The sequence below is a fragment of the Sminthopsis crassicaudata genome, chromosome 1, assembly GCF_048593235.1.
Source record: "Sminthopsis crassicaudata isolate SCR6 chromosome 1, ASM4859323v1, whole genome shotgun sequence".
In the NCBI taxonomy this organism is placed as follows: domain Eukaryota; kingdom Metazoa; phylum Chordata; class Mammalia; order Dasyuromorphia; family Dasyuridae; genus Sminthopsis; species Sminthopsis crassicaudata.
Window position 1 is genome coordinate 624,755,580 of NC_133617.1, and position 17,115 is coordinate 624,772,694.

Here is a 17,115-nt window from a genome sequence, read left to right on the forward strand (position 1 = left end):
TGTGGGTTTATAAGAACTAAATGAAATAATTTTTATAAATTGTTTAGCAATATCTGACACAGTACTTACTCTCCTTACACATATTTCTTTATACCTTACTCCTTAATTTATATAAGTGTACTTATGTACATGTAATCTCCTTGAAGCTGGAACTTTCTCTTTTTGTCTTTATAGCTAGTCCTTAACAGAGTGCCTGGTGTATTGGAAATATTTAAGAAATGATTTTAAAATTACCTAATTGATTAATAAATATTTTTTCTGATATTACTGCCAATTCTCAGTTTTTTTTAACATGAGAGACAAATTTCAGTAATCAGTTGAAATAATATTCAATTAACATATTTGAGCTAAATGGCCTCAAACTGATTTTCTAGAAACCTGCAATATAAGATGAGAGCTCAAAATGCGTATGCATATATATGTAGTAATATTAGTTTAACAATAAGCAAGTAACTACCATGTTAGAAACTTTAAGCTTTTAATCTTTTGTTGGAAGAGACCTGGCTAGAAAACAGATTGAGAAAGATGGTTTTAGTAGACTATGAATTCCATACTTTGACATTTATTCCCCTCCCCAAAAATCATTATGATTTTATATTTCAGAAAAGCATATTATCAAGAAAAAAGGATTGTCTACTCTGTTTAGACTGCTTTTCCAGTCCTGGTGGTGGACATTATGAAGCATATCAATAAGCTCTTTAAGTATGTTCAAAGGGATGAGTGTGATTTGAAATTATTTCATTTGAGGATCAATTGAAGGAAAGGAGATATTGCACCTAGAAAAGAGAAAACAATATGAACATGATAGCTATCCTCAAATATTTGAAGGAATACTGTTATATTGAGAATTTAGGTTTATTTTGCTTGATCTTAGAGAACAGAACAATGGATGGAAATTGTAGAAAAGCAGATTTTGATTGTATATAAAGAGATGCCTGTGTAAACAGAAAATGATGTAGGCAACTCCCCCTCACTGGAGTTGTTACAGAGGGAATTTGTATGGGTTGGTTATAAGATTTTATCATAAAACAATAAGGTTGATTTTATTCCCCACTGAATTAGATGGTATTTCTAGTCCTGCACAGATAGTCCAAATGTTTCCATTCTTTTACCTTAATCTCCATTGTTCCAATTTTCCCATCACTGGCCTTTTTAAGTGTGTAGATTTCCAATGTAAACACTTTTAAAATTCAATTTTGTACTGTACACAGTATAGCTGAAATTATTCTAAGTCTCTAGTAAAACAATTGAAAATTATTTATCTAAATATTTATTTTATTGTTTATATTCTGTTTAGTTTTGCTATATCTGTATTTTATTTAGTGGCAGTGTTTATTGTATGGAGAACCCTGGGTCAAATGAAAATCTAATTCATTCTTATTCCAAAGGATCATCTTGAGTTGATCATTTCCTTACTTTGTTCTTTTTCTTTGTTCCTAATTCTGGTTGAAAAAATATTTATATAGGTTTTCTTTTGTCTTTAATAGCACACTATTTGATGCTTGTAGCAGCAGTTATTTTAAAATTTTCATAATGTCTGAAGAAGGTTATAGCACAGATTGACAATGTTTTGGGCTTGTTTTGTAGAGATATATGGGGTTAGACAAAATGAGCTTTAAGGTCCTTTTGAACTCTTAGTATTTTTTTGAGTATTTGTGTTTAGCAGGGTTTGAAGTACTTTTAATAAGACTTAATTATGGGAGGGAGAGAATCAAATATTCCAGTTACAATTCCAACTGTGATTGTTTTAAAGTTCTAATAGTTCTATTTTCTGACTATTAAATTGAAATTATTAGAATTGTGTAAGAAGATTCTGAAGATCATCTGGCAAGAGATAAAGTACTGAACACTGAGATTCTTTCTTGAGCTGAAATGCCAACTATTCAAACACTACAAAAGAGTGCAACTTTAGTGGACTGACTATGTTCAAAAGTCAAATGTATGTTAGCCTCAAAAACTCAAAACAAGAAAAGTACTCACACATAATAAGGAGGAGGATACAATGACAGTTTCAAGGTATCCCTGAAAAACTTTGATATTGATTATGATATATGGGAGAGACTGACACAGGGCCATTCTCAAATCAAAGAAGATATTGTATAATCTTATAACCAAAGAAAAATTGTAGTAGCTCAAAAGAACCGTGAAGTACACAAATAATTCCAATTGTGGTAGAGCCTTCCAAGCCCATGTTGATTTGATCATCCACTTTAGGTACATTGTATATTGACCCTGACATCTTAATTTCATTTTGGGTCTTTTTCAAGTTCAAAGAACAGTAGTGAGTGAAAGTATGAATGTGATGACCCTTTGCTAAATCATTGTGTATACTACTTTTGACTGTTGTTTTCTTAAAGATGTAGTTTGTGGCATTTAGGCCAAATAACACTGGATTAGAAAAGATCAATATAAGTCTCAGTCCCAAAGAAGGGCAATCCCAAGGAATATTCAAATTATGGAATAATTGCATTCATTTCATGTGCCAACAAAGTTATGCTTAAGATTCTGCAAGTCTGGCTTCAGCAATATGTGAACTAAGAATTACAGCAAAAGTACTCTGATTTACAAAGAGGTAGAAGAACTAAAAGCCAAATTGCTAAATATTTGCTTAATTGTGGAGAAAACAAGATAGTTATAGAAAAAACATCTACTTCTGAAAATGACCTTTACAATTCAAGAACTTTACATTTTGGCGCCCAACGTGGGGCAGGGACTTTTGCTTATCCTGACAAGGACTGATTCTGAGCCCTTCAGAGGAGCTAGCCCTGACCTTCGCAATTTGGCGCCCAAATAGGGACAGACACTCTACCTCCACTGAAGTCCTCCGGTGACCAGGAGATTAGGTGAGTAGTGTAATAGATAAATAAGGAACTTACCTTGTTAAGGGATAAACCAGCAATCTCTTATAGCTGAAATGGGGCAGATGTTAGCTAAAGACATTCCCTCAACCTCAGCTGACTCAGCCTCAGCCTCAGCTCCAGCCCCACCCAGGAGTGGTGCTATAGAGAGTATAATTAAGATAATTGAGGAGCAGAGTTTACTTGTAATCTGGGTACAGATTGCTAAACTCTTGGGTGCATTAAAAAGCATGTCCCCTTTTTTCTTAGAGGAAGAAAAACTAAATGTAAATAACTGGGAAGCTAGTGGGACTTCAACTGAAAGAATTTCACACAAAAAATGGGCCTCCTTCAATTTCCAGGTATTTTATATATACAACGTAGTTCAATTACCCTTAAACTATCCAGCAAGTTGTAGGAGAAAGAAAAGTTTTAAAAATGAACAGAAATGTGAAGGAAAAAAAGAAAGATCAAGATCTTGCCCAAGGGCAAGGGGATTTAAATGAGGAATTAGGGTGTGATGACTCTGATTCTCTTGAAGAAGCTTCAGCCCTACCTAGAGAGCAGATTATTGACCGGCCCACATCGACTCCACCTTCAGGGGTGGAGGAAGAAGGAGGAGGGAAGAGGCAGAAACACAAACAGAATTGGCTGTGAAGCAGCCTATATGACAAGATTAGAAAAAGCATTGATTAAGGCTAAGAGAGAAGGATAGGATATAAGTGATTTTATACATGCATATTCTGTGATTGAAGGGATTGACTCTGTAGGTCAAAAAAGGAGACAATATATACCTTTAGATTTGAATAAAATTAAAGATTTGAAAAATATTGTACCCTTTATGGGGCTACATCATCTTATGTTAAAATGTTACTAGATGGTTTGTCTTATGAAGTCCTAACCCCAAATGACTGGAAATCCACAGCAAGGACATGTTTAGAACCTGGACAAAATCTTAATGAATTATGTAAGATCCAAGTCAGATGCTATTTGGAAATAGGAGTTAACACACAATTCACTTTTGAGCAATTAGCTGGTGAAGGTCAGTATGTAGAAAATTCAGAACAGATTAATTATCCCATGTCAGTGTGTGAATAAATTGCTAAGGATGCAATAAACACTTGGGGTTCCCTCCCCGGACAGAAAGATCAGGGAGAGGCTTTCACTAAAATAGAGCAATGTCCCAGTGAACCTTTTGTGGATTTTGTGGGACATTTGCAAACTGCTGTCAAAAGAACTATTGGAGAAAATGCAGCTACAGAAATAATGACCAGACATCTGGTTAAGGAAAATGCCAATGAGATCTGCAAAAGAATTATATGGGGATTAGACAAAAATTCTCTTTTAGAGGAGATCATAAGATGATGTGCTACAATGGGAACAAATGCTTTTTACACCTGGACTATGATGAACATGGAAAGACAGGGTCCCTCTTGGCAAAGGACTTCTAGAGAAATTCGTCAATGTTTCCAGTGTGAAAAAATTGGACATCTAAGAGCTCAGTGTAGATATGGAGATAGAGTTAGAAGACAGGGTGAGAGAAGACCTATAATGCCATGTCCAAAATGCCACAAGGATCTCCACTGGGCTTCCAAATGTAGATTGACCCAGGGAAATGAGAGGTGGGGCCCAACTTCAGCCCCCCAAATGGGGCATTATGGCAGCCGAGGTTATATCCAGAGAAATTTAAGACATGATCAATTAGCCAAAAGGCAATCAGATGGAAGAAAGGGATTGAAATTAGGAAAAATAGAATTATGTGCAGTAGAGACTACTGAGATACTCCCTGGAGAAGTGAAATCTGTTCCTGTTGACCCTATGGATCCTTTGCCTCCAGGCACAGTAGGCTTGACCATTTTACCTTCTGAGAATGCTTACAAAACAGTGTTCATCCATACACTGATGTGGGAAACTGGAGAATATATAGCTAATATCTCAGTCACTAACACAGGTAGACAACATGTGATTTATCAATCAGGAGAAGTAGTAGCATCAGGTTTATTGATACAGACCCCTAATAAGCAATCTAGTGACAGTCGCCCAGATTCTGACTCCAATGAACAAAATCCAGGAATATATTGGACAGCAGCTATGACAGCTGACTGACCTATGCTTAATATTTATATAAATGGAATACCATTAGAAGGATTGGTAGACACGGGTGCAGATCGTACAGTTATTAAAGGTGCCAATTGGCCCAGTCACTGGCCAAAGGTTAAGGCAGACACCTACATGTCTGGGGTAGGAGGATTAATAGCAGCAGAAGTTAGTGCTATGCCTTTGAGATGGATATTTGAAGGTGAAACAGGAGTTTTTACTCCTTTTGTGGTTGAAAAAATCCCCATCAATCTGTGGGGAAGAGACATTTTACAGCAGATAGGATTACAAATAAAGACTTCGGCTTTTTAGGCAGGGCTGCTGTTGAAGGCCTACCTCCACTTTCACCGGTTCCTATTCAGTGGAAGACTGATTCACCAGTGTGGGTAGAACAGTGGCTCTTAAGATGTGATAAAATTCGGGCCTTATTAGACATCATGCAAGAACAATTTGACCAAGGACACTTGCAGCCTTCTCTAAGTCCTTGGAATTCCCCAGTATTTGTGGTGAAAAAGAAATCTGGAAATTGGAGGATGTTAACTATCTAAGAAGAGTAAATGAACAGATGGAAACTATGGGAACTCTTCAGCCTGGACTTCCATCTCCTACTCAGTTGCCAAGAGAATGGCCTCTTTGGGTTATAGACATTAAGGATTATCTCTCTAGATAAGGAGGATATGAAAAGATTTGCTTTTTCAGTGCCTAGTGTTAATTTGGCTGATCCTTATATAAGATATGAATGGACAGTTTTGCCACAGGGAATGAAAAACAGCCCTACTATGTGCCAAATGTATGTTGCTGCTGCTCTTGCTCCAATAAGAAAAGCATTTCCAAAAGTAATATTGTTACATTATATGGATGATATTTTGGGATGTGCACCTGAGGAACAAATGTTAGAAGCATGTCTACAAAAGACCATGGAAACACTAAAGTACTACAAACTGCATATAGCTACAGAAAAAATTCAAAGATATGCTCCTTTTCAATATTTAGGATATAAAGTATATCCTTAGACTCACAATACAAAAGCTTTCTTTAAGAACAGAGAAGTTGGACACCTTAAATGATTTCCAAAAATTAATAGGAGATATCCAATGGATGTGTCCAGTGTTAGGCTTAACTACCAATCAACTGCAACCTCTATATAACATTTTAAGGGGAGACAGTGCTTTAAATTCACCATGCCAGCTTACAAAAGAAGCACAAGAGGCTTTGAGAGAAGTTGAACTGACTTTATCCAATGTGGTTGAAAGAGTCACTCAAAAACCCTTGGAAATATCAGTTTTTGCTACAAAAGAGGCACCCACAGCAGTCCTTCATCAAGGAGACAGTGTGATGGAATGGGTGAACCTCCCAGCACAACCAGAACAAAGCCTTACTCCTTACCCAGTGCTTGTGGCTAGAATTTTATTAAAGGCCATTAAGAGAATAGTACAATTATCTGGGATAAGTCCTGAAAATATATACACATTCTATACTAATGCACAAATTAATGTATGCTGTGAGACCATCCCAGAATGGCATATTTTATTGGCCACAGCTCCATATTTTGCACATGGGTCTCCATGGCAATGGATTTTTGAAGAAAAGGTTTCTAAGGTTCCTCTTAAAGGACCAACAATATTTATAGACACCTCCAAAGAAAATATTTGTGCTGTATACTCTCATGTTTTAACCATGAAGAGAGTAGTCAGGACTCCTTTTTAGTCCACTCAGTAGAATGTATTATTTGCTGTCATGCTAGCTCCTACTTATTACCCCCAGATGTAAATATAATTTCTGATTCAGCCTATTCAGTAGATGTAGTACAAAAAATTGCCACAGCCCAAACAAAATTTGCAGCCTCTAATATTTATCAGCTCTTTAAGGAACTTCAAGAGCAAGTGAGAAAGCATCCAGGTAAGATTTATATCTTGCATGTCCACTCACATAGTGGACTTCCAGGTCCTATTTTTGATGGAAATTCAAAGGCAGATAGCCTTTTAACTATGTTAACCAGTATTCCTTTATTTCAGGAAGCACAAGAATCTCATTCTAAATATTATCAAGCTGCTTGAGCTTTATGTTTACAATTTGGAATAACAAGAGAGGAAGCTAGGAACATAGTAAAAAGCTGTACAGCTTGCCTTCCTTTCCATGCTCCTACACTCCCTCCAGGGAAGAATTTTCGTGGTTTGAGACTCAATGAAATCTGGCAAATGGATGTGACCCATTATAAATCTTTTGGTCATCTGTCTTTTATCCCTATTGTGGTAGGTACCTTCTCAGGATTCACTTTTGCAGTGCCAATAGCAAAAAAGACAGCCCGAGTGGTCACTGAATTCCTTATCCAAGCATTTGCAATTATGGATATGCCACAAGAAATAAAATGGACCTGCATATACTTCTAAACATTTTGCACAGTTTTGTGTGCAGTATAAGATTTTACACACCATGGTATACCTTTTAATTCGCAAGGCCAAGCAATAGTAGAGAGAAGAAACAGAGACATTAAGACATTCCTACAAAAACAAAAGTAAGGGGGAGCTACAGGTAACCCTAGAGAACTTCTAAGTCTAACTCTTTATACTATTAACTTCTTGATTTTTGACAAAGATGCACTGGCTCCGGCAGACAGGTTTTGTAACCCACTGGAAGGGTAATGTGCAGTGCAAGAAGCTCCACTGTCCTTAATCACCAGGTGATGTGGAGAGATCCAGAAAGTGGTGAATGGAAGGGACCAGATAGGTTAACTGCTTGGGGGAGAGGGTTTGCTTGTATTTCTTCAGATGGAGAAGTAATCAGATGGGTGCCAATGAGTTGTATTCACCTTATCCATCAGAGAGAGACAGAAAAAGAGAAAAACCTCAAAAACAAAAGAGAAGATCTAAGAAATATCTGACACTGAAAGAACATGGCCAATAAGGAGATTGTTAAAGATTCCCTAACACAAGATAAGACTGTTAAAGAACTTTAAAAGCAGCAAGAATTTTTGGATTTCCTAACACAAGAATAGACTAATGGACAATGGACTTATGGACATGTATAAATTCTCAATTTATGATTATTTGATCATGTTATTTGTTACATATTTCTAGCATGTGTTATGTTACTATGTATTTATGTAATTTATGTAATTATGTTTAATACCTCCCATATTGATGAATTTATGTTTCAAGGTCATGACCACCCTATGTTCTAAATCAAAAGAAAGGGGGAGATGTTAGGATTACAAGGTGAGAACTCAGGTTGTCTGGGCAATTCTCTAGCTCAGAATTCACACCTTTAGTTCTGGGCTTTAGGGGGAGTTTACACTTTTGAACTTCTGAAAAGGAGTTTACACAACCTTTAAAAGGAGCAAGTTCATTGTTTGAAGTATTTTCTCACAAGCCCCATTGAGTTCTCACTACAATCTCTGCTGGGATAAAAGAGGAGGGCAGAAGGGCAAGGAGTAGTCAAGTCTGGGACAGAATTGGGACGGCAGACTGGAAGGAGATCTGCCTGGGAAGGAGGTCTGGCTGGGAGATTGAGTTGAGATGACAGTCCCCAAGGATAACTTAGAGATGACCGGACCTTTATAATTCAAGAACTTTACAATTTGGCACCCAATGTGGGGCAAGGACTTTTGCTTATCCTGACAAGGACTGATTCTGAGCTCTTCAGAGGAGCTAGCCCGGATCTTCGCAATTGACCACACTAATGGCTTTGACTGTATGGATCATAATAAAAAGTAGCAAGTCCTCAAAGATGGGAGTACCAGATCATCTTACTTGTCTTCTGAGGAATCTGTATGTGGGCCAAGTAGCAACAGTTAGAACTGACATGGAACAATGATTGGTTTAAGATTGGAAAAGGAGTACAACAAAGCTGTATAGTCTGAATGTTGCCACCTTATTTATTTATCTTATATGGAGAATGCAACATGTGAAATGCCAGGCTGAATAAATCAAAAGCTGGAATTAAGTTTGGGGAAAAATAATCAGCAATCACAGATGTGCAGATGACTCTACTCTGATGGCAGAAAGAGAATTAAGAATTAAGAAGCCTCTGGATGGCAGTGAAAGAGGAAAGTTAAAGTGATTTGAGGCGTAACATAAAAATAAAAAATTAAGATCTTGGTAACTAGTTCTGTTACTTCCTGGGAAATATTGGACTCAGAAATCTCTGTAAGCAGCCACAAAAGATGCTTACTTCAGGAAGGAACGCTATGGCAAATCTGAACATTGCTTTTCTGACAAAGATCTGTACAGTGAAACATGTACAGTAGCTTTTTTTTTTTTCTCCCAGTAATACCATGACAGTGGACATTAGTTGGACTATAAGGAAAGTTGAATACCACATAACCAATACTTGAGAATTATGGTGCTAAAAGTTTTTGAGTAAAGAAATCAAATCAGTTGATCCTTAAAAAAATTGATTCAGGATGTTCACCTGAAGGTCAAAACTAAATCTTTGTTCACTAAAGCTTTGAGAAGATAGTTGGAAGAGACTGATGTTGAGAAAGATTGAAAGTAAAAGGAGAAGAGAATGGCAGAGAATGAGGTGAAAACATTAAACATGAACTTAGATTTTGATAGTGCAGAATAGAAGGACCTAGTGTGTTATGTATGATTCATGGGATCACTAAGAGTGCACACAACTAAATAGCTTCCTCATTCAAGGTGGAGAGCATAAACCTCTTCTCCATCTACCTTTCTTAGGTGCTATTATCTAAAGATTAAGAAAAGTTAAAGATCATGTCCTAGGTCATATAACTAGTTAGCATGTGAAGCAGGTTTTCCTTATTTCCAGTTAGTGCTATATCTGCTGTACTATAGCATGCCAACCGATAAGGAAATTCAAAGTAATTTCTAAGATGGCGTTCTGAGGTGACTGTATTCTGAGATGAGATGATTTATTGTTGGATAAATTAGAAAGGCACTTGATTTGTGCTTGTAAGGGAACTGAGATAGAAAAGAGCCTGGAAATCAGAGTGGAGTAACCTCTTCTAAGGAATGAAGATGGGAGAAAGTCTAATTTTGGCTATAATTAATTATAAAGTGTTAAACAAAGGAGTTTTTATTTTAGCCTAAGGGCAAAATGGGGAACTACCTTGCTTCTTGAGCCCAGAAATAATACATAAATTAAAATTTTTTAAAGGCTTGAATTTTAAATCTCTTTAATTGGAATTTTTAATTGGGTTTTTCTTCAGTAACAATGCAAATTCAGTTAGGGAAAGTGATCTGTGCTCTATTATGGAACCCAGATTTATGTCTGAATCTTCTGCAGGTATTTTCATTCTCTATCCATAGGCATATAGGATGATAAAGGAGTGAAGGAAGCATAGGGATTTTTGTTGTTGTTCAATCTTATCCAACTTTAACTGATCCCATTTTGGATTTTCTTGGCATAGACATTGAAGTACATTGCCATTTCTTTCTCCAGCTCATAAGGAGCCGAGGCAAGCAGGGTTAAGTGACTTACCCAGGATCACACAGCTAGCAAATATAAGAAAATTAGTTTTTAACTCAGGAAGATGAGTCTTCCTTGGCTCCCTGTCCTGCACACTATTTACTGTACTACCTAGCTGCTTAGGGTTCATCTAGTCAAAACAATTTTCTGGTCTTATTTTGTCCTAAGGGTTATCAGTTATCCTAGATTCTAGTGCTAGGACTTGTCTGTACCTAATGCAGTTTCCTTCCATCAATTATTATTTTTCCTTTGCTATTTAGCAGTATTTACCTTTGTGACATTCCTGTTCTTGGATTCAGTTAATTTGTCATTATCAAACTCCACCTTGTATAGCTCAGGGAGAAAGAAATAATATTGTACTCTTCCTTTTTGCTTTCTTCATTATTCACAATGTAGCAATGAAAGTTGACCAAACTTTGAAGTAGTTCCTGGATTTGGTCAGGAATACAGAAACTCCCATTTACTTCTGCTTTGGGGGTTTATAGAATACTTTCTTTAAAATTGCTGAGTTTTTATGCTCAAAGGGATATAAAATTATGCATACCCTTTGATCCAGCAGGTCTAATAAGACTACTAGGTCTGTATCCCAAAGAGATCATAAAACAGGGGAAAGGACTTGTATGTGCAAAAATTTTTGTAGCAGCCCTTTTGGTAGTGACAAGGAACTTGATATCCATCAAGTGGGAAATGGCTGAATAAGTTATGGTATATTAATGTAATGGAATATTGTTTTATAAGAAATGATGAGCAGGCTGATTTCAGAAAAGCCTAGAAAGACTTACATGGATGGATAAATGAAGTAAATATAAACAGGAGAACATTTTACACAGTAACAAAAATGATATGATGATCAACAGTGATAGACTTGGTTCTTTTTTTAAAAAATTATTTTTAATTCACCATGATTTATGAGTCATCTTAGGAGAGAAAAATCAGAACAAAAATCAGAACATGGAAGAGGGGGAAAAAAAGACAGAAAAAAGAAGTGAACATAGCATATGTGGATTTATATTCAATCTTCACAGTTGTTTTTCTGGATGTAGATGCCTTTTTCTCTCCAGTCTATTATAATTGCCTTGGATCAGTGAACCACTGAGAAGAACCAAGTTACACATTTTTGCTGTTATTGTATACAATGTATATAATTGTATACATTATATACAATTGTATACAATGTATTCCTGGTTCTGCTTATTTTCACTCAGCATCTATTCATGTAAATCCTTCTAGGCCTTTTTAAAATCAACTTGTTCATCATTTTTTAATTGAACAATAATATTATATGCCATCTTATTTAATTCAAGGGTTCTGATCAAGTCCTCATTTGTAAAATATATAGAGAATTGACTCATTTATAAGTATTCAAGCCATTCTCCAATTGATAAATGATCAACGGAAATGAACAATTTTCAGATGAAGAGATTGAAACCATTTCTAGTTATATGAAAAGGTGCTCTAAATCACTATTGATCAGGGAAATGCTAATTAAGACAACTCTGAGGCACCACTATATACCTCTCAGATTGGCTAAGATGCCAGAAAAAGTTAATGACGAATGTTGGAGAAGTTGTGGGAAAACTGGAACACTGATACATTATTGGTGGAGTGAACTGGAACCTTCATGTCTGCCCTTCAGGTGGAGAATGGCTGAATAAATTATGGTATATGAATGTTATGAAATATTATTGTTCTACAAGAAATGATCAGCAGGATGATTTCAGAAAGGCCTGAAGAGATTTACATAAATTGATGCTAAATTAAGTGAGCAGAACCAGGAGATCATTGTACATGGCAACAACAAGATTCTATGATGATCTGTTCTGATGGACGTGGTCAACAGTGAGATGATTCAGGCCAGTTCCATTGGTCTTGTGATGAAGAGAGCCATCTACACCCAGAGAGGAGGACTATGGGAACTGAAGGTGGATCACAGCATAGTATTTTTCACTTTTTTTGTTGTTGTTTGCTTGCATTTTGTTTTCATTTTTGATCTTTACTGTGCAACATGATAATTGTAGAAATATGTATAGAATAATTGCACATGTTTAACATATATTGAATTATTTGCTGTCTAGGGGAGGAAGTGAAAGGAAGTGAGGGAAAAAATTGGAACACAAGGTTTTGCAAGGGTGAATGTTGAAAATTATCCATGGATATGGTTTGAAAATAAGCTTTAATAAAAAAATAGTGACTTAGAGCATTTTTTCATATGATTATAAGATGTCCTAAATATCATTATCTGAGAAAATTCCTCATGTCTCAGTTGAGGAATGTCTTCTATTATATATTTGATACTGTTCTTTATATATTTTAGAAATGAGAACTTTATCAGAAACTCTGGCTGTAGAAAAAATTTCCCCAGCTTTTTACTTGCCTTTAAATTATTTTTCTTTTGGTTTTGTTTGTGCAAAAATTTTAATGTAAAAAAAGTTGTCTATTTTGTCTTTTATAATGTTCTCTAGGTCTTCTTTGGTCATAAATTCCTCCCTTCTCCAAAGATTCATTGGGTAAATTATTCCTCGTTCTCCTAATTTGTTTATGGTATCATTCTTTGTGCCTCAATCATGTACCCATTTTGATTTTATTTTGGTGTGAGTTGTGAGATGTCGGTCTATGGGACTCGGCTGTTTTCAACCATGAGGTGATTCAAGGAAATTCCAAAATAGATTTATGATGGAAAGTATCATCCACATCCCAAGAAGAATTGTAGAGACTGAATGTGTATCAAAGCATAGTATTTCCATCTTTTGTTATTGTTTGTTTGCTTGTTTTTTTCTCCTTTTTTTCTCTTTTGATCTGATTTTTCTTGTGCAGCATAATGAATATGGAAATATGTTTAGAAGAATTGCATATTTACTCTATATCAAATTTCTTGGTATATTGGGGAGGACAGCGGGAGGGAGAGAGAAGAAAAATTTGAAACACAAAGTTTTGCAAAACTAAATGTTGAAAACTCTTTTCATATATTTGGAAAAATAAAATACTATTTAAAAAAAAGCCTTAGTTCTTCTGTCTGAGAATTCTTCCCAAAAGAAAACCATAAATGGTAAGGAATGGCTTCTGTAATCATAAGAACCCAGCCCCTGGAAGAAATTGTTGGGAGGGTAGGAAAGAGAAAAAGCACACCTGCCGTATCCCAAGCTTTTCACAGGAGTTGTGATGGAGAGAAATGGAATAGTGAAATTGTCGTGATTCAGCTGGAATTGACTTCATTCACTTAGGTTTCCCATATACCTTAGGGAACTATAGACATGGTGCCTATTCTTATTCTACCTTCCCTGGAGACAGAAACTGTTTAACCAGTAATTCTCCTTTTCTCCTTTCCTTCTCTTTATAATCCAAGAAGTAAGGACCACAGTCAAAGGAGAGAATGGTCATCATCCTTTCCACCACTGCTATTGTCTTAGCCATCTAGGATAGGTGTGGTGTAGTTTAGAAGAGTAAAGAGGCTACCTCAAAAAGAATGAGGCCTCTTTCATACCATACATTCTGACAGCTATTACCAGCGATCCTTATGACTCCCATATAAGAATTGTGACAGAGAGAGACAGACAGTATTTTACTTTCTCAGCTACTTACTTATCAGCCAAGTACTCTGATCAATTTACCCTGGCCTATGAGTATCTCACAAGTATTTATATCTGGGTTCTCAGTCCCTCTGATTCAGAGTTTCTGTCAGTGGAGAAAGTCTCTGTCTGGCTTAACTCACACCCTCCCCAGCCATCAGTCTCCTCACTCCCAGGAACCCTGAATTTATTTTCCATCTTCAGTTTCCCTCATTCTAAATATCTTCATCTTTCACTTTCCATTTTTTAATTTATAGAAAACTGACTTTCTAGAAGATAATTCACCTCTTGCCATCCTCTCCAGTCCTCACCACTCCCTAACACATTGAGCCATTGTTGCCAGTTCTTGGCAGTATCTCATTCTTTCAGGTTTGATAGATCCTTTTTATTACCTTGTCCGATATCCTTCTTGCTGTTGTATATCAGCTTCTTGGTCATAAGACTTTAATTTTTTTCCTAAAAAAACTTAGTACCTGGCTGATCTTTACCCCAGTCATAAAATAATTGATGCATTTTGATAGGTGATAAGTTTAAAGGGGGGAGATTTGTATGTTTAGACTATGGCAGAACCAAGCTAAGAAAAACTAACCCATTTTTCACTTGGAAGTATTTATGATTATATCTACTTTGAAAAAATATTTGATTCCCTACTGTTTTAGTCAGATGGTTTTAATAAGATGTTTTATTTATAGTTTTTATATTCGAGTTTTATTTGTGACTTTTGTCCTTCCCCCTTTCCCCTTTCCCCCGATATATCCAGTACATTTTTCTTTTTTTTTTAATTAAAGCTTTTTCTTTTCAAAACATGCATGTTTTCACTCTTTGTTGTTGTTTGTGTGCATTTTGTTTTCTTTCCCAAATTCCTTCTTGATCCGATTTTTCTTGTGTAGCAAGATAACTGTATAAATATATATACATATATTGGATTTAGCAAATATTTTAAAATGTTTAACATATATTGGAGTATCTGCCATCTAGGGAAGGGGGGGGGGGAAGGGGAAGAAATTATCCATGCAGATTTTTTTTTTAAATTAAGGTTTTCTATTTACAAAACACACACATGGGTAAATATTGACCCTTGCGAAACCTTGTGTTCCAAATTTTCTCCCCTTCCCCCCACCTCCCATAGATGGCAGGTAATCCAATACATGTTAAACATGTTGAAAAACATGTTAAATCTAATGTATGTGTATACATATCTCCACAATTATCATACTGCACAAGAAAAATCAGATCAAAAAGGAAGAAAAATGAGAAAGAAAACAAAATGCAAGCAAAAAACAACAAAAAGGGAAAATGCTATGTTGCAAGAATTTCTTAGTGTAATTCCAAATTAGTTTTCAGAGTGGCTGAACCAGTGCACAGTTCCACAACAGCATATTAGTCTTTCTGTCTCCATCATATAGATTATTTCCACCTTTATCATCTTTGCTCCTTTGCTTAGTGTGAAATGAAACTTTACAGTTGTTTTTATTGGTGATCAGAAATAATCTTTTATGTGGTTGTTAATAATTTGTAGGATTTGTTTTTTGTTTTTGTTTTTGAAAACTATTGTCTTTTGCCCATGCATCTTTTGGGTAATGGCTCAGTCATATATTAAATGGCATGATTTTAATAATAGGTGGCTTTACATAGCATTTTAAAATGTTCACTGCTTTGTTTTGTTGATCCTCACAATTCTGTAGTAGTAGGTATTACAGATGTCATTTGTGAAATTCATTTTTGGGGATGAGCAAATTGAAGCTCAGAGACCTTAAGTGACTTAGCGGATTCCACAGAACAAGTATGGGAAATGGGAGTCAGACCCAAGGCTCTCTTGCCTCCCAAATTCAGCATTCTTTCCACTGTTACCTTCTGCCTTCAAAAAAATAAGGTTGGTTACTTATAGGTTATCTTATAGGCTTCCTGTGAGGACCAAATGAGATAATGGGTGAAAAGTACTTTGCCAAACCTTTAACCCAAATAATTGAGGGATTAACATTAGAATGTACTAGTTGAGAGGAAAAACTTGATCATTTATCAAGTATAGATTACTTTGTCTTTTATTTTTTTAAATTTTTTTAAAATTAATTTTATAATTATAATTTTTTGACAGTACAATATGCATGAGTAATTTTTTTTTTACAACATTATCTCTTATATTCATTTTTCCAAATTTTCCCCTCCCTCCCTCTACTCTCTCCCCTAGATGACAGGCAATCCCATACATATTAAATGTGTTACAGTATAACCTAGATACGATATGTGTGTGTAAATCCAATTTTCTTGTTGCACGATAAGAATTGGATTTGGAAGGTATAAGTAACCTGGGTAGAAAGACAGTCGTGCTAACAGTTTACATTCAATTCCCAGTGTTCCTTCTCTAGGTGTAGTTGTTTCTGTCTATCATTGATCAACTGGAAGTGAGTTGGATCTTCTTTATGTTGAACATATCCACTTCAATCAGAATATATCTTCATACAGTATTGTTGTTGAAGTGTATAGTGATCTCCTGGTTCTGCTCATTTCACTCGGCATGCCTTTTATTTTAAAGTTTGTAATTTATCATTGGAATTTAGGTGGAATTGGTCTATCAAAATGATATTGTTTTGAATTTTCCTGGGCAAACAAATATTGAAATAATCTTCTTTTTTTAGGTTTTAAAACAGTAAAGGTCTCAGTACTATCAGGAAGGCTGCTTGGCTCTATTTTGCATTAATATTCTTAAAAATGAAAATATTAAAACATTTTTCAATGTTCTTAAAAGTAAGAGCTGATAATTAAGAATAATATTTTATTCGCTGATATTGTCCTTTGTTTCCCTCCTTTTTACAGTTATGGTCATTATCTTCAGATGAGTAACCTTGCTTGACCTGAGTGAGCATATAATAATGAGCGGTGCAGCTTTGGGACTTGAGATTGTTTTTGTCTTTTTTCTGGCTTTATTAATACTTCATCGATATGGAGACTTTAAGAAACAGCATAGACTTGTAATTGTTGCAACACTACTTGCTTGGTATCTCTGCTTTCTCATAGTCTTCATCCTGCCTTTGGATGTTAGTACGGTAAGAGTTCACATTTTCCTTGTGTCTCAGTTTTGTATACTTTGACAAATCTATTTGTATATATGTATAAGATATACATATAAAAAAACCCCAGCTAAATTGTGTGATGTTTTACATAAGTTTTAATGAAATAGTTTGAAT

The 17,115-nt window shown here is 35.5% G+C and overlaps 1 protein-coding gene across 2 annotated transcripts in view; it reads left to right on the forward strand.

Annotated features, from left to right (window-relative positions):
- Positions 1 to 17,115, forward strand: part of LMBRD2 (LMBR1 domain containing 2) — a 79,494-nt gene that overhangs the window by 14,689 nt on the left and 47,690 nt on the right. For both annotated transcript variants that reach the window (XM_074282654.1, XM_074282655.1), the window contains exon 2: positions 16,745 to 16,974. In XM_074282654.1, coding sequence (XP_074138755.1) covers positions 16,801 to 16,974 — 174 coding nt within the window. In that variant the 5' untranslated portion in view covers positions 16,745 to 16,800. The remainder of the gene's footprint in view (positions 1 to 16,744; positions 16,975 to 17,115) is intronic.